The following is a 23,912-nucleotide window of genomic DNA, read 5'->3' on the forward strand; positions in this document are numbered from 1 at the left end:
AATATTGGAAGATGAGGGAAGATGAGAGAGAATGCACATTTTTCACAGTTTTACCTTCCCCCCAAAGGAATGCACCCCATTATCTCCCAGTATGACCAATAAGTGAAAGGGAAGGGAGGGAGCAGTAAGGGAAAGGGTGATGGTGCCAGTGAGAAACATTCTTCAAGTACCAGAGTTAGGTGCATTCTCCCCACTCACTCTCAATGTCCAATCTTGGTGAGCAGGTTTTACAGGGCATAGACTGAAATGTATTTGATGTTATTATTTTTTTAATTTTATTTTATTATAGTTAATTTATAATGTGTTAATTTCTGCTATACAACAAACTTACTCAGATATATGGAATTCTCCAGGCACAAATACTAGAGTGGGTAGTCTTTCCCTTATCCAGGGGATCTTCTTGATCCAGGGTTTGAACTCAGGTCTCCTGCATAGCAGGCAGATTCTATTTTTTTTTTTTTTTTTAGTACCAGCATTTTAATTTTTTAAAATTTTTTTCCATTTATCTTTATTAGTTGGAGGCTAATTACTTTACAATATTGTAGTGGTTTTTGTCATACATTGACATGAATCAGCCATGGGTTTACATGTATTCCCCATCCTGATCCCCCCTCCTACCTCCCTCTCCACCCGATTCCTCTGGGTCTTCCAATGCACCAGGCCGGAGCACTTGTCTCATGCATCCTTACCATCTGAGTCACCAGGATGCCCATAAGATACATTATTTTACATATCCTTTTTCATTACGGCTTCAGTTCAGTTCAGTCACTCAGTTGTGTCCGATTCTTTGTGACCCCATGGACTGCAACACACCAGGCTTCCCTGTCTATCAGCAACTCCTGGAGCTTGTTCCAACTCATGTCCATCGAATCAGTGATGCCATCCAATCATCTCATTCTCTGTCATCCCCTTCTTCTCCTGCCTTCAATCTTTATTATGGCTTATATTGAATGGATATTGAATGTAGTTCTCTGTGCTATACAGTAGGCCCTTGTTGTTTATCTAGTTTATATACAGTAATGTGTATCTGTTAATCTCAAACTCTTAATTTATCCCTCCCCACCTTTCCTCTTTGGTAACCATAAGTTTGTTTCTATGTCTGTTGATCTATTTCTGTTTTGTATATAAGTTCATTTGTGTCGTATTTTAGATTTCACATATAAGTGATATCATATGATAATCTCTAGGTCCATCCATGGTGTTAACTGCAAATGGCATTATTTCATTCTTTTTTAAGACTGAGTAGTATTCCCTTTTATATATGTACCACATCTGCTTAATCCATTCATCTGTTGATGGACATTTGGTTTGTTTCTATTGATCAGTTGTTTTGAAATCATGCTCTTTGCACAAGTCCAGGGACAATCATTTCTTGCTAGAATGAAGAATCAGGTTTGCCTTTTTCTGGCCCACTGAGGGGCAGAACTCAGTCTACACAGGCTAATGACACTGCAGCTCAGGTGATCATGTAGCAAACCTCCTGTGGGATTACTAAGAAGGGACTGGACTTGTGGCTATGGCTTGGTGTTGACGGATGGCATGATTTTAGCTCCTCGGGCATGAGTGCTGCTCCTTCCTTGAGTCAAGCCTGTGAGCGGCATGCTATTACAGAACAGCTCTGAGTTGCACTGCTCTGGTGATGAGTTTGTGTTAAACTGTTCACCCTTGGCAGTTAGCCTTTCTGGGACCACGAGTGCCATTTATTGTGAGTTAGAAGGTCTTAGTGTCTCCCAGGTGGCACTAATGTTAAAGAACCTGCCTGCTAATGCGGGAAACACAGGAGATGCAGGTTCGATTCCTGGGTCAGGAATATCCTGTGGAGAAGGAATGGCAATCTACTCTAGTAGAGAATCCCATGAACAGAGGAGCCTGGTGGGCTATGTCCATAGGGTCGCAAAGAGTCAGACACAGCTGAAGTGACTTAGCCTGCAGGAGGCCTTAACCTGGTTGTGCCCTGGCCCCTCAGTGGCCTGCTAAAGCCTACAGTTTCAGAAAGGTCTTTAAATGTATAAAATACATGAGATTAGAAAAGGAAGCAATAATGCTTAAACACATTTATAAAATGTTTCAAGTGTGTGATATAGCAGCATATATACTTCTTTATCAAGGATTTTTGAACAATGACTGTAATTTTAGAGGGGAAATAGCTATCAAATTACATGAGTGATGATTTGATTTGTGGAATTTTTTTTGAAGGCATAGCAAAAGATTTAGTGACTTGTTTTTGGATATTCAGAAGAATGCCCTGTAAGATCATAAAGGCTAATGAGCTGCCTCATTCCCAAATCCTGGCAACAGGGATTCTCATTTGTTACACACACACACACACACACACAAAATACAAGAAAATACAAATATCTAATAAGGAAATTCCAATTCAGTTATTGCAATGCCGACCTAAGAAGAGGGACCAAGGTAAGCCAAGGATCTTTTGCTTTCACATCCTCTTGGCTTTCAAAATCCTCAGGATGTACCAGTGATTTGCAGTGCTCCCTTCCATTGCAGAATAGAGTTACCAGAGATCATGAACTCCTCGATTCAGGAGTCCCAGACAGATTGCACATTGCCTATATTTCCAGATGGATTGCTAAGGCTTACAGTTTATAGGTTCCCCCCCCCCGACCCCCTCAGCCCAGAAGAAAGACCCCTTTAATCTTAGCACAGCCATTCCTACCGCCATCACCATGTGCACCTCCATCACCATGCCCACCACAGTCACCATCCTCATCTCCATCATCATTCCCACCACCATGACCATCCTCATCTCCATCATCATTCCCACCACCATGACCATCCTCATCTCCATCATCATTCCCACCACGATGACCATCCCCACCTCCATCATCATCCCCACCACCAACGCTATCACTGAACCATCTCTGGAATATAAACTGCTGCTATGTTCATCCTCAGGGCCAGACCATGCTAAGTCTTTCTTTCTCCTAGCAGCTCCTCAGTTTACTATTTGGCAGAAAAAAATAGCATCTTCTGGGGCTCCTGGGTTGTCAACACAAGAGGAGAGTACTTTGTGCCCACTCACATTTCTCACAGCAGCCAGGGAATGGACTGAAATATGAACATTCAAATCAAGTCTCTTTTGCTCTCTTCAAAAGTGTGGCTGGGGAAGGAGAAGGATTATGCTCCTGAGAATCATCCATTTTAGGCTCTATTACAGTAGAAACATTGTCCTGGTCAGGGGCCTGTTTCTAAAATATTCTCAGGACTTTAAATTTTGAAACCCAAAAATGTGAAAGAAAGTTTCCTGTTATAGTTGGCCAAGGCAAACACATGGCCAGGCCCCCAGAAACTAGAAATCACACGATCACACAGACAGACTCAAGGGGATCATCACAGGCCCTAAATGGAAAATGCTTGCTCATGCAGAATGTGAGAATATTGAAAGCAAATGTGGTACCTTCCCCCAACACCTCCTGACCTCCCTGATTGGGAAGATTTATTAAAGCATCAGGCAGGGAAGAACAAAATTGCCTTTAGGGACCAGCTAATTTCATGTTTTTGTTGCTGGTGAAAAAGTCCATCCTAGATATATGTACCCATTGTGTGCTATGGAAGTTTCATTGGTAGAGGAAGAAACACCAGTTCTTTAAAATGTTTAGGAGACTTCTGTGTTAAGTCCACTTTTTTTTTGACTCATATTTTATTTTATATTATTTTTTATTTTTTTTTCATTTATTTTTAAAGATGGTAACAAAAACCCTATATGCAGAACAGAAAAAGAGACACAGATGTATAGAACAGACTTGTGGACTCTGTGGGAGAAGGTGAGGGTGGGATGATCTGAGAGAATAGCATGGAAACATGTATATTATCAAGTGTGAAACAGATCGTCAGCCCAGGTTGGATGCATGAGACAAGTGCTCAGGGCTGGTGCACTGGCAAGTCCACATTTTCTTGCTACGTCTGGGCATCTGAGGTGTCTGAGGAGGTCTCCAGAGTCTAGGGCTTGTTTGAAATGACCTTGAGAAAGTCTTGCCTGAGAGGACCTGGTCAAGTATTTGTTGTCATCCAGAAAGAGGCCAGTGACAGAGAGGTTATCGTTTCCTATCATGTCAGCAATCAGGCCATTCAAGGAATGACATTCCTCCCTCCCCAAGCCTGACCCCATATCAAACTGTAGCCTCTGGCTGGGTCATTTTGGAGAGCTTTGCTTGGCCCATAAAGAAGAGATGTCTGTGGGACTGCCACCATCACTCTGTTGATGAGATTTCTTCTGGTTCTTGCTTAATGACAGACTCTTCTATTCTACTTTGCTCAGTTCAAAAGTCAAATTCTTCCTTATTGGTCCTGGACCAGTAAGGTATGCCTCACTGGGCCAGACTGTTGGCCTTCCCAGCCCCTGATCTCTTTTGTTTAAAAAAAATAGCCAAATTATTTTTAACTGAAGTATAGTTGATTTACAATGTTGTGTTAGTTTCAGGTATACAGAAAAGTGATTCAGTTATTTATATGTGTGTGTATTATTTTTCAGACTCTTTTCCCTTATAGGTTCTTACAGAGTATTGCTTAGAGTTCCCTGTGTTATACAATAGATCCTTGTTGATTATATATTTTAAATATAATAGTGTGTATGTGTTAATCCCAAACTCCTAATTTATGCCTCCCCCACATTCCCCTTTGGTACCATAAATTTTTTTTCTATCTGTGGTCCTATTCCTATTTTGTATTAAAGTTCATTTGCATTTTTTAAGATTCTATATACAAGCAATATCATATGGTATTTGTCTTTCTCTGACTTACTTCACTTAGCCTGGTAATTCCTAAATACATCCATGTTGCTGCACATGGCATTATCTCATCCTTTTTCTTGGCTGAGTAGTATTCCATTGTATATATGTACCACTTCTTCTTTATCCATTCATCTGTTGATGGGCATCTGGTTTGTCTCATGTCTTGGCTATTGTAAATAGTGCTGCAGTGAACATTGGTGTGCATGTATCTTTTCAAATTGTGATTTTTCTCTGGACATATGCCCAGGAATGAGAATGCAGGATCATATGGTACTTCTGTTTTTAGTTTTTTAAGGACCTTCTATACTATTTTCCATAACCAGCCCCTAATTTCTGACATGAGTACCATGTGGGTCCAGGGTTGCTGAAAATTTATGTAGGTTTTATAATACACCATCCTAGTGGATGCTCTTCCTTTAGTAGATAGCAAAGATTATATATTTCTTAGGATAATTTTCTAACTTAAGTAAGTAAAATGCCTAGTGAAAAGAGTGCCTTTTTTCATATTTACATAAAGGCTAGCAACAGCCTTGGGGTGAATCATCCCCCATAATGCAACTGTGTATCCAAGCTGCCCATCAAACCATATGACACTAGAATGAAAAGGACTTATGTGCAGGGAAATCGGAGGCCTAGCCGGGAGAAGAAAGGTGCCCAAAGCACAGCAGAGCTGGAGTTGGCACCCCAACCTGTCTCCCTGTCCTCTACCCTTTCCACTGTACCCATTCAGTACCTCTCACCGGTGCCTGTACTCTAGTCCTTCACTGTGGTGGATCTGTACCAGGGAAATGTGGATCATAGATTTGACCCCAAACCAGACCTTTTCACAATTTATTTTAAGACTCTGAGCCAGTGTACTGGTGGAGGGAAGACAGGAGGCTGGCACAGGGTGGAGTCAGACCATATCCTAAGAGCAAAGGGGATGCTTTGAAGAGTTTTGTGCATAGGGATGACACTGTCTGGTTGGCCTGTGATTGCTTCTGCTCCTGTTACCTCTTCCATGTATCACGGTGGAGGGAGCCAGGCTGAGCGTGGACCTGTCCTGAGCTCATTCGATTGTTGGCACCTTCGTCCTCTGGGCCTACTTCCATATGTTGCGACCAACAAATTCCTGACCCACTTGCCATCTGAGTTTCTTCCCGTTCCCAGGAGAGGCCACTTGCCTCCACTCCCCCTGCTCTGTCCTAATGAGGCAGCTTATAAAAGGCCTCTTTCCCTGTGAATGGATTGTGATTCCTCTTGCACTGCCTCTTCTCCCTGAGCCTTTCCTGCCCTGAATGGAGCTTGGCTCTGGCCTCCTTTTCTTCCAACCGCTCCTCCGACTCTGGCCTGTCTCAGACCTGCCTCCAGGTGAAGCCTCTTACAGCACTGATCCCATCTTTATATGCCTTGTGACTTGTCAGCCTGGGCCATTTTGCTCATTGTTCCCACACCCGAGTAGACTGTTTCGAATTGTAACCTCTGCAGACCAAGACTTTGGCTTTTGGTCCTTGAAAGTTGTGTTTACATCTATTCCCATCTCTAAATGAGTGCTCCCAGGCACAGGCACAGCAGTTCCCAGACTTATACTGAAAAGTCGCTGCCCAGGCCCCTCTCTGTGTTTCTCTCCTGACTTTGCAGGGGCGCAAAGCACCCTTGATGGGTCCTGAGACTCTGGCCTGTGAAAGCCTCACTGGCAGCAAGGCTGACTTTGGCCACTTATGTTCTCAGAAGAACGTTTTTTAGCCCTGACTGCTGCTGCTGCTAAGTTGCTTCAGTCGTGTCTGACTCTGTGCGACCCCATAGACGGCAGCCCACCAGGCTCCCCCGTCCCTGGGATTCTCCAGGCAAGAACACTGGAGTGGGTTGCCATTTCCTTCTCCAATGCATGAAAGTGAAAAGTTTAGCTCTTACAGACTTCTAAATTAGAGTTTAACATTTCCTGTTGATGTACAAAGAATACAAACCATTAAAAGATGCTCATTGTTATCTATTTATATGGTGAAACTTCAGGAATAGATACACCACCCAAGAGGGGAGAAATGGCTTGATGTGTTATGGCACATCCACTTAAGAGAGCACACTACCTTCAAAATGATGATAGTGATGATGTAGAAAGAGGCAAGCAAGTCCACAGTAAGTGCAAGTGGCAAGCAATGAACTTCTGTGTATGACTATCAGAGCTGGGAAAGGTTGTATGCCTGTGGGCAAGATTTGGAAGATAATATAAAAGGAAAAAATAATTATAACCAAAGTACCCAGTAACCTACAGTTATGAGGTACTTTTATGCACATTATTTTATTGAATGCTCACAACAACACTGGGAGGTCAGTCCTTTTCTGCTTATTCTGCAGCTGCACAGTGCATTTCTAGGAAATGGCAGGTTCAGGACTCAAAATTTGATTGTCTTCTAGCTATAGAATTCTCTTTTATTCCTTTTGCTGGTGGAATCCCAGGAGAATTATTTTGCTTTTGATTTCTGTAATGTTATTGGCACAACAATAGTCATAATAAGTTTAAACAAATACCTGGAGAAAAAGGAGATCAGGAACATCCTTCATAAAATAATTCAGTGAGTGTAACCCAGCAACCATAACTAGGAGGACATTTTATGAACTTTGTTTTTTTGCCCCGTGTTGAATATTTCTTATCCACTCCCCCTCCCCCAATTTATTTATTAAAGTGATGAGCAGGGAAGCCCTTACTTAAGAAAGAAAGGAAGGAAGGAAAGGAGAAAGGAAAGAAGGAAGAAATGCCAGAGGGAAGGAAAAAAAAGAAGAAAAAAATGTAAGAACTTGTAGCTTACAGGTTTATAACCAGGCTCACTTCCTAGCCATGTGACTTGCTGTAGGTTATATGGGGAGGTGACAATGGAGCTAGGATAAAAAGCACCTATAAAATAAGTGATCTGAAGAAAACCCTAAAGACTATCCTTTTTCAAACTTTAGAAAATAATATTTTATATAGAAAACATATCAGTGTAAACCACTCAGAAGCCATCTCTATCATGGGGGTATAATGTACAGCACAGTGACTATAGTTAATAATACCATATTATATTTTAAAGCAGACAGCTCAAATTTCTCCAAGCCAGGCTTCAACATTATGTGATCTGTGAACTTCCAGATGTTCACGCTGGATTTAGAAAAGGCAGAAGAACCAGAGATAAAATTGCCAACATCCATTGGATCATTGAAAAACCAAGAGAGTTCCACTTGACTATGCCAAAGCCTTTGGCTGAGTGGACCAAAACAAAGTCTGGAAACTTCTGAAAGAGATGGGAATACCAGACCACCTGACCTGCCTCTTGAGAAATCTGTATGCAGTTCAGGAAGCAACAGTTAAAACTGGACATGGAACAACAGACTGGTTCCAAATTGGGAAAGGAATACATCAAGGCTGTATATTGTCACCCTAGTTATTTAACTTACATGCAGAGTACATCATGAGAAACACTAGACTGGATGAATCACAAGGTGGAATCAAGATTGCCAGGAGGAATATCAATAACCTCAGATATGCAGATGACACCACCCTTATGGCAGAAAGTGAAGAAGAACTAACAAGCCTCTTGATGAAAGTGAAAGAGGAGACTGAAAAAGTTGGCTTAAAGCTCAACATTCAGAAAACTAAGATCATGGCATCTGGTCCCATCGCTTCATGGCAAATAGATGGGCAAACAGTGGAAACAATGACAGACTTTATTTGGCGGGGGGGGAGGGCTCCAAAATCATTGCAGATAATGACTGCAGCCATGAACTTAAAAGAGGCTAGCCTCCAACTAATAAAAATAAATGAAAAAAAAAAGAAATTAAAAGATGCTTACTCCTTGGAAGCAAAGTTATGACCAACCTAGACAGCATATTAAAAAGCAGAGACATTACTTTGCCAGCAAAGGTCCATCTAGTCAAAGCTATATTTTCTCCAGTAGTCATGTATGGATGTGAGAGCTGGACTATAAAGAAAGCTGAGCACCGAAAAATTGATGCTTTTGAACTATGGTGTTGGAGAAGACTCTTGAGAGTCCCTTGGACAGCAAGGAGATCCAACTAGTCCATCCTGAAGGAAATCTCCCCTGAATATTCAATGGAAGGACTGATGCTGAAGCTGAAACTCCAATACTTTGGCCCCCCATGTGAAGAACTGACTCATTTGAAATGACCCTGATGCTGAGAAAGATTGAAGGTGGGAGGAGAAGGGGACAACATAGGATAAGATTGTTAGATGGCATTACTGACTCAATGGACATGAGTTTGAGTAAATTCCGGAAGTTAGCAATGGACAGAGAGGTCTGGTGTGCTGCAGTCCACGGGGTCATAAAGAGTCAGACACGACTGAGCAACTGAACTGAACTGAAGACAGTAAATCTTCAAAGTTATCACAAGAAAAGACTATAAATCTGCATGGAGATGGATGCTAACATGTTAGTCATTTTGCAACATATACAAATATTGAATCATTGTGTTTTATGGCTGAAACTAATATAAATATTATATTAATTATACTTCAATAAAAATAAGTTCATGAGTCAAAAATTTATAAATCCTTTCAGCAACCTGATCAGCCTCCCTGAGAGCTCAGTTGGTAAAGAATCCACCTGCAATGCAGGAGACCCTGGTTCGATTCCTGGATTGGAAAGATCTGCTGGAGAAGGGATAGGCTACCCACTTCAGTATTCTTGGGCTTCCCTTGTGGCGCAGCTGGTAAAGAATCTGCCTGCAATGTGGGAGACCTGGGTTTGATCCCTGGGTTGGGAAGATCCCCTGGAGAAGGGAAAGGCTACCCATCCAGTATTCTGGCCTGGGCAAATTCCATGGACTGTATAGTCCACGGGATCACAAAGAGTCGGACACGACTGAGTGACTTTCACTTTCAGCAGCCTGATACCTAATAACATGTAATAAAATTGAATCCACTTTATTAAAAAGAAGACTGTCTAGATTCGCAATTGGAGACCTCTTTAATTTCATTTAAAAAACGTATTAATTTGTCTAAGTAAACAACATGTCCAGTAGAAAAGGAGACCTTTTCCTATTTGACTCCGCATCATAGCCCTTTTTGCCCCTGCACAGAATGGCTTCAGATTGCATGATTCTCCTTTTCCTCGACTGCCAGCTGCATAATAGGATGCAGATGCCAAGCACACAGACTGGTGCTCAGATTATTCCTCTTTCAGAATCCAGTTCTGAAACTTTCTCACTGTGCATTTTTGGGGAATTCATCTTATCTCTCTAAGTCTCAAATTCATTGTCCCTTAAAAGGTATGGTGATAGAAGAAGATGATGGAATAAAAAGCCTCAGACCTTGTTCCCATACAGAGATGCCAACCTTACAACAATATCTGATCCAAAAAGCCTTTATGAGAATTCCAGAAATCAGTTAAGAAATTGCGGTACCCTCAGGCAAACACAAATACAATAACAGTCACATTAAAATCGGTGAGAAAATCCACTACATTTTATCAGAGAAAATAGCTAACTCATAGCTTCTCCCTTGAAAGGGAAAGAGAAAAGTGCGTCTGATGTTCCAGCTTTTGGGAGAGCTGCCTGAGGGACTGGTTTCTGATTTGTCTGACTCAGAGCAACGATGGAGAACTGGCATGCTTTGGATGTCTGAGAGCTTCTAAGAACAGGGCTCAGTGGCTTGTTGCCCCAGCAGAGAACCTGCAGCACTGCACACAAACGCTAGAGGCAGCAAGGGATTATGAGCTTCTAGAAAGGAAACATGCTAACCTCTCTAACGGGGAAATTTCATACACATGTCCAGATAAGATGCATCCCCAGAAAAGGCTTGAGAGACATATGGAATCTCTCCAGGCTGATGGCTGAAATTCTTCCCCTGTGTGAAGCCAGTCCATAAAGACCTGGAGAGGTGGCTGTTTTTTTCAAAATGCACAAATCCCAGCAAAAGAAAAAAAAAAAATGAGGCATATAAAGAGACAGGGAAACATAGCCCAATCCAAGAAACACAATAAATCCCCAGAAAATGACCCTAAAGAAAGAGATCTATGAATAACCTAACAAAGAGGTAAAAATAATCATCTTAAGGAAACAATGAACTATAAGAGGACATAGATAGACAATTGAATGAAATCAGGAAAATGATGTGTGAACAAAATGAAAAAATCAGCAAAGAGATATAAATTATTTTAAAAAAGTAATAAATAGAAATTCTTGAGCCGAAGAATACAATAATTGAACTGAAATTTCGCTAGAGGGATTTAATAAAACTTGATCAATCACAAGAAAGAACCAGCAAGCTCAAAGACAAGTCATTTGAAGTTATCAAGTCAGAAGAACAGAATGAAACAGGGATGAAGTGGGAAAAGCCCAAGGAACTTATGTGACACTATCAAATTGGTTAATACATACATTACGGCAGTCCAGGAGGAAGAGAGAAAGAGAAAGGAACAGAAAGCTTATTTGAAATAATGGCTGAATATTTCCCTAAATTTAAAAACAGAATTATTGCAGGAGAATTGCTTTACAATATTCTGCACATTTTTCAAATTTGAAAATGGAAATGCACATCTAAATTCAAAAAGTCAAAAGACTGCAAAGTAGGATGGACACAAAGAGGCCTACACCAAGACACATTATAACCAAACTGTCAAAGTCACAAAGAGATAATCTTGAAAGCAGCAAGACAAAAGCTACTCATCACGTACGAGGAAGCTCCCATAAGATTGTTAGGGAATTTCTTGACAGAAATATTACAGGCCAGAAGGGAGTGAAGAGGCATTTCAAAATGCTGAAAGGAAAAAAACGATGCTAGCCATGAATATCATATCCATCAAACAGTGCCCCTCAGAAATGAAGGAGAAATAAAGATATCCATTCTTCCCAGATAAAAGCTGAGAGTCTATTATACCTAGAACTGCCCTACAAGAAATGTTAAATGGAGTCTTCCAAGTTGAAACAAAAGGATGCTAGCTAGAGAGCAAAAAGCATAGAGAAATATAAAACTCTCTGGTAAAAGTAAATACATAGGCAAATACATAATCCTGTAATCATATAGTAATGGTGCCTAAACTACCTTTTAATCCTTGTATAGAATTTGAATTATAAAGGCATAAAACAGCTACAGTGATAAATACATGCTAATGGTGTTGAACAGAAGCAATTTCACAGAGCATCAACATCATACAATACATTCTGTGACTCTGGTGGATCAGGACAAGATCAAAACTACTTGTAATCAAATCCGAGCACAGGCAGAAGCAAGAGCATTGTCCAAACCACTAAACGGACTGAACATCTCACTATCCTGGGGGACATGAATAACTGCTGCTTAAAAAAATTTTACAGCCTTAGCCTCATTCTGGTTTTCCCACCTTCTAGATAAATATTATTCTCAGTCATAAAAGTATCCCAGTTTACTGACAGCATCCAATTCATAGCAGAGTCCACTTCTTTGAACCCTTCCCCAAATTACCTAATGAAATCAGAAATGTTATAATGACCGCTATCTGCCTCTTACGTTACACGACACAGATCTCTATGGTATGTGATCACCTCATTGCAAAGAGTCAATGACTCTGATTTCTTTAACTGTGGATGTGCTCCTGATCGTCTCTATTAGAGGCAATCAACAGAACTGACCCTGCCAGGGGCAGCAGTCCAGAGGTGTCTCTAATGACAGTGTATTTCATTGAAACCTACCTCCTCCTCAAAGTCTTTCTGGATTTACTCAGTTGGAAAAAAACTCTCCCTGCCCTCCCCCCATCCCACAGCATTGTCACAGGGTACTCCATTGTCACTCTGGTCTCATTCTCCCTGGAATATATTCTGGAAGACATCAGAGCCTTATGGGTGTTAGAATCCCAGGATTCTGGGTTCAAATTCTAGAACTTCCCTGCATGAGCTGTGACCTTGGGCAAGGTACTACATCTGTTAAACCTCACTTGCTATTAAGTGAAGAAAATGATCATGCCTAACTTGTTTGTGTTGTGAGGATTAATGAAATAATGTGCACAAAACGTTTCAGCTAGTGCCTGCACATAGTTAATATTAAATGAATTGAAGCTGCTATTATTATGTTTATTTACACAGAATTCTTCATTCCTGAAGATTTTTAGACTTCATGGGGGAAAAAACGGGTTAAGGGGACTGAGATCAGGAATCATGCTCAGGGCCTCCTCAGGTTGATCTAAGGCTGTAGAGATTCCCACCAATGGGTTCCTCTCCTCATTAGACAACGTCCATTTGCCCTAATCTCCACAATGGTAGAGATATTGCCCATGCCTCTGTAATATAGAGCCTTAACTGGCCTTGGCTCTGTGTGGGGTAATTGCAAGGCCGAACATATTGATCTTGACCTTGCTTAACCCTTCCTTAGCTTCTTTCCTCTCTCCCAGGCTTCCTTATCAGACTCTCAATTCTTTTGTCTCTTTCTTTATCTCCCCTTTCTTTTCCCTTCTGCTGGTTTCCTCTTTCCTGTTCTCTCTCTTTCATATTATTGTCAGTAGGAATGACCCCTGATTCAGATGCACTGGAACTAAAACTAACACTGATGCTAAAAAGGTGCAATGAATTTGCATTGATGGGAGGGGGGATCGGGATGGGGAATAAGTGTAAATCTATGGCTGATTCATATCAATGTATGACAAAACCCACTGAAATGTTGTGAAGTAATTAGCCTCCAACTAATAAAAAAATTAAAAAAAATAAATAAATAAAATGGTATATGAAGTGTTAGCTTTGGGAGAGATAGCTGTGTACAAAGCTGGGGGAAATAAGTCCTTAAAAGTGGTTTAAGCATAATGCCATGGGAGCTCAAAGGAAGGAATGTGAGGTGCAGTTCATGGTCGCTACATAGAGAAGGCAGTCATTGGACAAGCTGGTAGATGAACAGAAGAGGCCAGAAAGAAGTCTTTGGAAGGCTTTTGCAATAGTCAAATCAAAAAGTGTTGAAAGACTTAGGGAAGTGAGTGCAGGTAGGAATGGAAAGGAGAAGATAGATAAGAGAGGCTTGAGGTACAGAATCCACAGAACATAGTGAGTATTACTCATGCTGGATGGGCTGGAGCCTAGAAGTGAGCTCTGAGATCAAATGCTATGAGGTCTATACCTCTCATAAGTTGGGTGCCCTTGGGCATTTTACTTCCCCTCTGGTGCCTCAGTTTTCTTATCTGCAAAATGGGGACAATAAGTATCTACTTTGTAAGACTGCTATGAAAACTAGATTTGATGAAACATTCTGTTTTCTTATCTTTCAGTGTGATAATTCTGTCAAAAGTATATTGATATTGTTACCAGGACAACAAAGTTAGTGGCAATGATTGCAGCAGTTGGAGGACTCAGGCTTCTTGAAACACAGGATCAGTCTGGAAAGTTCTCACTCAGCAGAGGCATTCCTTCCTTGTGGGAGACCTTCCTGGAGCATCTCCACCCCAGGGCTGTGGAGGATGTTAAAAATCTTGGAACAGGACTCCAGCAACTGGCCATACCCAGACTGAGGCCCAAGGAAGGCTTCAGCCTGCAAACAATTCTGTCTGTGGAAATGAGGGGAGGGTTCATTTCTGCAGCAGCATCTTATGAGAGAGCTCCCTAATCAACCCACCTCCTCAAATTCTCTAACTCTGAAAGGGAAACATTCACACATAATACTTAAAAAAATACCTTTTGAACTATTAAGTGGCAACAGAGCATGCGCCTTCCTTATTCTGAGTTCCTTTTCCTGCATGACTAATTGGGACTTGAGAGAAGCATCGGGCAGCACACCTGTTTCATCTGCTGTGGTGATCTCTGCTCCCCAGAGCATGTGTTCACTGTGCATGAAAAGGAGAAATATGGAAATTGGCATAAGCTTATCATTCCTTTCCCCAAATCAGGTCTAGCCCCAACCTAGGAAAGGATATGCTGAAATTCATTAGTGTTGATTTTTAAGAGGGAGTAGCAAATAGGTTGTTTTAACTTTTTATGACCTGGGGCTTTCAATGCCTTCCAAATATTGTGAAATATGCACACAAAATAATAATAATTGATAACTAGAACCCACCACCTACATTATGCCATGGAACATTGCCTGTAACTTAAAGGCCCCTGTATTCCCTGTCCCTCCACCTCTACCCCAGGAGTAACCTTTCTTCTAAATTTTCTGTCATTCCTTTGATCTTTTTCATTTTTGCGCTTGTACATATATCTCTAACCAGTGTATTTTTTAACTTTTAGATTTATTTTTTATTAAGGTAACATTTGTTTATAACTATAACAGGCTTCCCAAGTGGCACAGTAGCAAAAAATTCTGCCTGCCAACGCATGAGACGCAAGAGACTCAGGTTCAATCCCTGGGTCAGGAAGATTCCCTAGAGTAGGAAATGGCAATCCACTCCAGTATTCTAGCCTGGAAAATTCCTTGGCTGGCTACAGTTCATGGAGAGGAGGAGCAAATGTGCAAAGGATCTACTGAGGGAATGCCTAGGAAGGGAAAAGGGGAAGGAGCAGAGAGGTGTAAGCAGAGAGAACGTTCAGACCTCAATGTTGCTCTGGACTCTGTGAAAGGAGAGAAAGGAAGAGAACTGAGTAGGAAGAGTCTCAGACTGGTGAGGTGTTCCTGTACCAACTCCACAGTTAGAGATGTCCTGCCTCTAAACAGGGATGGTCCACCGCTAGTACCCCTGTAATGCTCAGCCATCAGCCTTGCTGTCTGCAGCAGGCTGTCCTGAAGGGAGGTTGAATGGCACACTTCTATGATTGCCACAGTCACTGGCTGCACCAATTTATGCTCCCACCAGAGGATGAGAATTCCTATTTCTCTACATTCTTATGACAATGTTGTCAGACTTTCTAATATTTGCCAATGGTTTGTGTGTGAAATGATATGTCCTTGTGCTCTCAATTTGCATTTCTCTGATTACTAATGAGAATAAGCATCTCTACATATGTGAGAGAGATGCTTATGGGTCATTTATATTTAATCTTCTGGAAACTGGCTATTCAGTTCTTTTCCCCATTTTTAATGTATTGGGTTGTGTGTATTTTTTTTCTTATTTAAATATATTTATTTAAATTTATTTTATATTTAAATATATTTTAAAATAATATATATATATTTTTTTAATTTTATTTTTTTTTATTAGTTGGAGGCTAGTTACTTCACAACATTTCAGTGGGTTTTGTCAGACATTGACATGAATCAGCCATGGAGTTACATGTATTCCCCATCCCAATCCCCCCTCCCACCCTCCCACCTCCCTCTCCACCTGATTCCTCTGGGTCTTCCCAGTGCACCAGGCCCGAGCACTTGTCTCATGCATCCCACCTGGGCTGGTGATCTGTTTCACCATAGATAATATACATGCTGTTCTTTCGAAACATCCCACCCTCACCTTCTCCCACAGAGTTCAAAAGTCTGTTCTGTACTTCTGTGTCTCTTTTTCTGTTTTGCATTTAGGGTTATCATTACCATCTTTCTAAATTCCATATATATGTGTTAGTATGCTGTAATGTTCTTTATCTTTCTGGCTTACTTCACTCTGTATAATGGGCTCCAGTTTCATCCATCTCATTAGAACTGATTCAAATGAATTCTTTTTAACGGCTGAGTAATATTCCATGGTGTATATGTACCACAGCTTCCTTATCCATTCATTTGCTGATGGGCATCTAGGTTGCTTCCATGTCCTGGCTATAATAAACAGTGCTGCAATGAACATTGGGGTGCACGTGTCTCTTTCAGATCTGGTTTCCTCAGTGTGTATGCCCAGAAGTGGGATTGCTGGGTCATATGGCAGATCTATTTCCAGTTTTTTAAGAAATCTCCACACTTTTTTCCATAGTGGCTGTACTAGTTTGCATTCCCACCAACAGTGTAAGAGGGTTCCCTTTTCTCCACACCCTCTCCAGCATTTATTGCTTGTAGACATTTGGATAGCAGCCATCCTGACTGGCGTGTAATGGTACCTCATTGTGGTTTTGATTTGCATTTCTCTAATAATGAGTGATGTCGAGCATCTTTTCATGTGTTTGTTAGCCATCGTATGTCTTTCTTTGGAAGAACTGTCTGTTTAGTTTTTTGGCCCATTTTTTGATTGGGTAATTTATTTTTTTCTGGAATTGAGCTTCAGGAGTTGCTTGTATAATTTTGAGATTATCCTTTGTCTGTTGCTTCATTTGCTATTTTTCTCGCAAATCTGAGGGCTGTCTTTCACCTTACTATAGTTTCCTTTGTTGTGCAAACGCTTTTTAAAGTTTTCAATTAGTCCCCAATTGTTTGTTTTTGGCTTTTCTTTCCCAATATTCTGGGAGGTGGGTCATAGAGGATCTTGCTGTGATTATGTCGGAGAGTGTTTTGCCTATGTTCTCCTCTAGGAGTTTTATAGTTTCTGGTCTTACATTTAGATCTTTAATCCATTTTGAGTTTATTTTTGTGTATGGTGTTAGAAAGTGTTCTAGTTTCATTCTTTTACAAGTGGTTGACCAGCTTTCCCAACACCACTTGTTAAAGAGGTTGTCTTTTTTTCCATTGTATATCCTTGCCTCCTTTGTCAAAGATAAGGTGTCCATAGGTTTGTGGATTTATCTCTGGGCTTTCTATTCTGTTCCATTGATCTATATTTCTGTCTTTGTGCCAGTACCATACTGTCTTGATGACTGTGGCTTTGTAGTAGAGTCTGAAGTCAGGCAGGTTGATTCCTCCAGTTCCATTCTTCTTTCCCAAGATTACTTTGGCTATTCGAGGTTTTTTGTATTTCCATACAAATTGTGAAATTATTTGTTCTAGTTCTGTGAAAAATACCGTTGGTAGCTTGATAGGGATTGCATTGAATCTATAGATTGCTTTGGGTAGAATAGCCATTTTGACAATATTGATTCTTCCAATTCATGAACACGGTATGTTTCTCCATCTGTTTGTGTCCTCTTTGATTTCTTTCATCAGTGTTTTATAGTTTTCTATGTATAGATCTTTTGTTTCTTTAGGTAGATATACTCCTAAGTATTTTATTCTTTTTGTTGCAATGGTGAATGGTATCGTTTCCTTAATTTCTCTTTCTGTTTTTTCATTGTTAGTATATAGGAATGCAAGGGATTTCTGTGTGTTCATTTTATATCCTGCAACTTTACTATATTCATTGATTAGCTCTAGTAATTTTCTGGTAGAGTCTTTAGGGTTTTCTATGTAGAGGATCATGTCATCTGCAAACAGTGAGAGTTTCACTTCTTCTTTTCCTATCTGGATTCCTTTTACTTCTTTTTCTGCTCTGATTGCTGTGGCCACAACTTCCAACACTATGTTGAATAGTAGTGGTGAGAGTGGGCACCCTTGTCTTGTTCCTGATTTCAGGGGAAATGCTTTCAATTTTTCACCATTGAGGGTGATGCTTGCTGTGGGTTTGTCATATATAGCTTTTATTATGTTGAGGTATGTTCCTTCTATTCCTGCTTTTTGGAGAGTTTTAATCATAAATGAGTGTTGAATTTTGTCAAAGGCTTTCTCTGCATCTATTGAGATAATCATATGGTTTTTATCTTTCAATTTGTTAATGTAGTGTATTACATTGATTGATTTGCAGATATTAAAGAATCCTTGCATTCCTGGGATAAAGCCCACTTGGTCATGGTGTATGATTTTTTTAATATGTTGTTGGATTCTGTTTGCTAGAATTTTGTTAAGGATTTTTGCATCTATGTTCATCAGTGATATTGGCCTGTAGTTTTCTTTTATTGTGGCATCTTTGGTTTTGGAATTAGGGTGATGGTGGCCTCATAGAATGAGTTTGGAAGTTTGCCTCTTCTGCAATTTTCTGGCAGAGTTTGAGTAAGATAGGTGTTAGCTCTTCTCTGAAGTTTTGGTAGAATTCAGCTGTGAAGCCATCTGGTCCTGGGCTTTTGTTTGCTGGAAGATTTCTGATTACAGTTTTGATTTCTGTGCTTGTGATGGGTCTGTTAAGATCTTCTATTTCTTCCTGGTTCAGTTTTGGAAAGTTATACTTTTCTAAGAATTTGTCCATTTCTTCCAAGTTGTCCATTTTATTGGCATAGAGCTGCTGGTAGTAGTCTCTTATGATCTTTTGTATTTCAGTGTTGTCTGTTGTGATCTCTCCATTTTCATTTCTAATTTTGTTAATTTGGTTCTTCTCTCTTTGTTTCTTAATGAGTCTTGCTAATGGTTTGTCAATTTTGTTTATTTTTTCAAAAAACCAGCTTTTAGCTTTGTTGATTTTTGCTATGGTCTCTTTAGTTTCTTTTGCATTTATTTCTGCCCTGATTTTTAAGATTTCTTTCCTTCTGCTAACTCTGGGGTTCTTCTTTTCTTCCTTCTCTAATTGCTTTAGGTGTAGAGTTAGGTTATTTATTTGGTTTTTTTCTTGTTTCTTGATGTAAGCCTGTAATGCTATGAACCTTCCCCTTAGCACTGCTTTTACAGTGTCCCATAGGTTTTGGGTTGTTGTGTTTTCATTTTCATTCATTTCTATACATATTTTGATTTCTTTTTGATTTCTTCTATGATTTGTTGGTTATTCAGAAGCGTGTTATTTAGCCTCCATATGTTTGAAGTTTTAACAATTATTTTTCCTGTAATTGAGATCTAATCTTAGCTGCACTGGTGGTCACGAAAAGATGATGCGAATGATTTCGATTTTTTTAATTTTTCCAAGACCAGATTTCTATGCCAGGGATGTGAGATCTATTCTGGAGAAGGTTCCGTGTGCACTTGAGAAAAAGGTGAAGTTGATTGTTTTGGGGTGAAATGTCCTATAGATATCAATTAGGTCTAGCTGGTCCATTGTGTCATTTAAAGTTTGTGTTTCCTTGTTAATTTTCTGTTTAGTTGATCTATCCATAGTTGTGAGTGGGGTATTAAAGTCTCCCACTATTATTGTGTTACTATTAATTTCCTCTTTCATACTCATTAGTGTTTGCCATACATATTGCGGTGCTCCTATGTTGGGTGCATATATATTTATAATTGTTATATCTTCTTCTTGGATTGATCCTTTGATCATTATGTAGTGTCCTTCTTTGTCTCTTTTCACAGCTTTTATTTGAAAGTCTATTTTATTTGATATGAGTATTGCGACGGTCCTGCTTCCTTTTGGTCTCCGTTTTGCATTGAAAATATTTTTTCCAGGCCCTTCACTAGTTAGTCTGTATGTGTTCTCTTGTTTTTGAGGTGGGTCTTCTTGTGAGAGGCATATATTAGGGGTTTGTTTTTAGTTATCCATTAGCCAATCTTTGTCTTTTGGTTGGGGCATTCAACCATTAACATTTAGGGTAATTATTGATAGGTGTGGTCCCGTTGCCATTTACTTTGTTGTTTTGGGTTCACGTTTATACAACCTTTCTGTATTTCCTGTCTAGAGAAGATCCTTTAGCATTTGTTGAAGAGCTGGTTTGGTGGTGCTGAATTCTCCCAGCTTTTGCTTATCTGTAAAGCTTTTGAGTTCTCCTTCATATCTGAATGAGATCCTTGCTGGATACAGTAATCTAGGTTGTAGGTTATTCTCTTTCATTACTTTCAGTACGTCCTACCATTCCCTTCTGGCCTGGAGGGTTTCTATTGATAGATCAGCTGTTATCCTTATGGGAATCCCTTTGGGTGTTTATTTGATGTTTTCCCTTTGCTGTTTAATATTTGTTATCTTGTGTTTGATCTTTGTTTATTTGATTAATATGTGTCTTGGGGTGTTTCGCCTTGGGTTTATCCTGTTTGGGACTCTCTGGGTTTCTTGGATTTGGGTGGCTATTTCCTTCCCCATTTTAGGGAAGTTTTCAGCTATTATCTCCTCGAGTATTTTCTCATGGCCTTTCTTTTTGTCTTCTTCTTCTGGAACTCCTATGATTCGAATGTTGGGGCGTTTCACCGTGTCCCAGAGGTCCCTGAGGTTGTCCTCATTTCTTTTGATCCTTTTTTCTTTTTTCCTCTCTGCTTCATTTATTTCCACCATTTTATCTTCTACCTCACTTATCCTATCTTCTGCCTCCATTATTCTACTGTTTGTTCCCTCCAGAGTGTTTTTGATCTCATTTATTGCATTATTCATTTTTTAATTGACTCTTTTTATTTCTTCTAGGTCCTTGTTAAACATTTCTTGCATCTTCTCAATCTTTGTCTCCAGGCTATTTATCTGTAACTCCATTTTGTTTTCAAGATTTTGGATCATTTTTATTATCATTATTCTAAATTCTTTTTCAGGTAGATTCCCTATCTCCTCCTCTTTTGTTTGACTTGGTGGGCATTTTTCATGTTCCTTTACTTGTTGGGTATTTCTTTGCCTTTTCATCTTGTTTAGATTGCTGTGTCTGGAGTGGGCTTTCTGTATTCTGGAGGTCTGTGGTTCCTTTCTATTGTGGAGGATTTACCCATTGGGTGGGGTTAGACAATTGGCTTGTCAAGGTTTCCTGGTTAGGGAAGCTTGCGTCAGTGTTCTGGTGCGTGGAACTTGATTTCTTCTCTTTGGAGAGCAATGGAGTGTCCAGTAATGAGTTTTGAGATGGGTCTATGTGTTAGGTGTGTCCTTGGGCAGCCTGTATGTTGACACTCAGGGCTATGTTCTGTGTTGCTGGAGAATTTGCGTGGTATGTCTTGCTCTAAAACTTACTGGCTCTTGGGTGGTGGTTGGTTTCAGTGTAGGTATGGAGGCTTTTGGATGGTCACTTATTACTTAAAGTTCCATGTAGTCAGGAGTTTTCTGGTGTTCTCAGGTTTTGGGCTTAAGTCTCCTGCCTCTGGATTTCAGTTTTCTTCTTCCTGTAGTCTCAGGACTTCTCCAACTATACAGCCCTGATAAGAAAACTTCTAGGTTAATGGCGAAAGATTCTCCCCCGTTAGGGACACCCAGAGAGGTTCACAGAGTTACATGAAGAAGAGGAGAGGGAGGAGGGAGATAGAGATGAGCAGGAGGAGAAAAAAGGGGGACTCAAGAGGAGAGAGACAGATCTACGCAGCTGTCTGTTCCCAGAGTGTTCTCCGTATCCCAGACACCTACAAAGATTCACAGAATTGGATTGGGAAGAGAAGGGGAAAGGAGGAAATAGAGGTGTTCTGAGGTAGGAAACAGAGAGTCAAGATTGGGAGAGAATAATCTTCGGTTTAAAAATAGGGCTTCTCTTCTTTTTTTTTTGTAAGGTTATAGTGTATTGAAAATGAAAATTAAGGAGTAGTAGAGGAGTACCAGAGGACTTTAAAAGAAATAAGAGAAAAAGAAAATTAGAAAATAGAAGAGAAAAAGGAAGGAAAAAAAGAAGAAAAAAGAAAAAAAAAGAAAAAAAAAAAGAAAGAAAAAAAATTTTTTCCCTAATTAAAAAAATCGTAAAAATCTATGGAAATGAAAGTTAAGGAGTAATGGGGGAGTAGTAGGGAATTTTAAAGGAAAATAAAAGAGAAAAAATAAAAAAGAAAAAAGAAAAAAAGAAAAAAAAAAGAAAAAAAAGTAAAAATATATCTAGGAGTTTCTCTGGAGCTGTTGCGGTCAGTGTGGGTTTGGCTCAGTTTCAGATAGCTCCTCATTCCAGCTTACACTTCTCGATATCTACAGGCCTCTTCCGGTGTAGTCGGTGTTTTCTACAGGGATTATAATCTGTTGCACCAGTCCCTTCTGAAGCGGTTCCCTTTGTTTATTTGGCTTCTGTTTGCCGGTCTCTTCAGAGCCTCATTTCTGCCCTGACACAGGGGGGCGGAGGTGGACTCTTATTCAGGTAGCTAGTTCCATTGCTCTGCGGGAAGGGGCTGGCGCTGCAGGGACGGACTGGTGCTGCGGGGAGGGGCTGGTGCTGCGGGGAGGGGCTGGCATTGCGGGGAGGGGCTGGCGCTGCAGGGAGGGGCTGGCGCTGCGGGGAGGGGCTGGCGCTGTGGGGAGGGGCTGGCGCTGCAGGGAGGGCCTGGTGCTGTGGGGAGGGGCTGGCGCTGCTTTCTCCGTCTGCGCTGCTCAGGCTCCCGGCTGTTCTATATGGAGCGCGCCCCGTGCTGCGCGAGGTTCCAGCCCTCGGGTGTTCCACAAAAGCGCGGAAGGAAAAGCTGCGCCTGCTCTCTGTGCCTTCCCCATCAGAGTGGTCCAGGCAGCCAGGGGCTTGGTGGGCGCACTCTCCCCAGGTGTGGCGCGCCCACTCCCTTCCACGGACCCAGTTTCAGTTTCCGCTGGCGCCAGTCAGGTGTGTGCGCCTTCTGCCTTCCGCGTCCCCAGCCCCAGTCCTTGCCCGCGCAGGTCAGGTGCCTGGGCCCTGTGTCTCGCCGCGACCTTCCCCTCCCCCCTGCCTACTGCCTCTGGTGGGGCTGGGCCGGTCAGCAGCCTGCGAGCTCTTCTCTGGACTTTCTCGGTCTCTTTGTTCTGCGAATGGCCGGCAGTGTGTTCGGGCCGGTTAATTTTCTCTCTCTCTTTTGGTCTCCCACAGTTCAAGTTGGCAACTCACAGAAGCTCCCTCTGATTGTCCTCAGGGCACTCGGGCCCAGACCCTACCCCAAGCAATGCTGCCTAAGACTCCTTTCCCGGACGGATCTCCGTCCTTAGCTCTTTTGTCTCACTTTTTATCTTTTATATTTTGTCCTACCTCCTTTCGAAGACAATGGGCTGCTTTTCTGGGTGCCTGATGACCTCAGCTAGCGATCAGAAGTTGTTTTGTGAAGTTTGCTCTGCATTCAGTTATTCTTTTGATGAATTTGTAGGAGAGAAAGTGGTTTCCCCGTCCTACTCCTCCGCCATCTTGGCTCCTCCTCCAATTCTATTACTTTTATGAACACTTTTTTTTCCTTATAAGTCACCTATTTCATAAAACTTTTTAAAAAGTTATCCTCAAGTTCTATAAAGAATGAAAAATGAAGATGCTGTTCTTTTCTAATTTGGACTGTTCACCAGCATGACTCCCAGTACATTACTTACACCCTAGCAGGTATTCTCTATCCCAGGATCTATTTCCAAATTACAAGAGGTAATATACATTCTAACTGGATCCTTGTTATCTATCTAAAAACTGCAAATGAAATAATTACTTAATATTCTGCCTTCAAGATTTTATCCATTTTTAATGACTAAATTGTTTCACGTTAAAAAAGTTCAGCACTTATCAGCAATTATGAATATGAAAATAAAGTCTAATGATGTAATAAAATACAGTGCATAAAATGGTGCAGAAATGTACCAATTAACTGGTGGTTAATTAAGAGATAATGCCTGCAGTACTGAATAGTGTCATCCTATGGCACAAATGTTAAGGTGAAAGAAAGTCATTATTTTAAGAGCAGGAAAG

At 40.8% G+C, this 23,912-nt stretch overlaps 1 protein-coding gene across 1 annotated transcript in view; it reads left to right on the forward strand.

Moving 5' to 3' along the window:
* Nucleotides 1–2,684: 2,684 nt before the first annotated feature.
* The window catches only part of LOC122435681 (pre-rRNA-processing protein TSR2 homolog), a 114,678-nt gene continuing 93,450 nt past the window's right edge, over nucleotides 2,685–23,912 (forward strand). The window contains exon 1 of the mRNA XM_043459810.1: nucleotides 2,685–2,914. Coding sequence (XP_043315745.1) covers nucleotides 2,685–2,914 — 230 coding nt within the window. The remainder of the gene's footprint in view (nucleotides 2,915–23,912) is intronic.

This window comes from Cervus canadensis, chromosome X, assembly GCF_019320065.1.
Source record: "Cervus canadensis isolate Bull #8, Minnesota chromosome X, ASM1932006v1, whole genome shotgun sequence".
In the NCBI taxonomy this organism is placed as follows: Eukaryota; Metazoa; Chordata; class Mammalia; order Artiodactyla; family Cervidae; genus Cervus; species Cervus canadensis.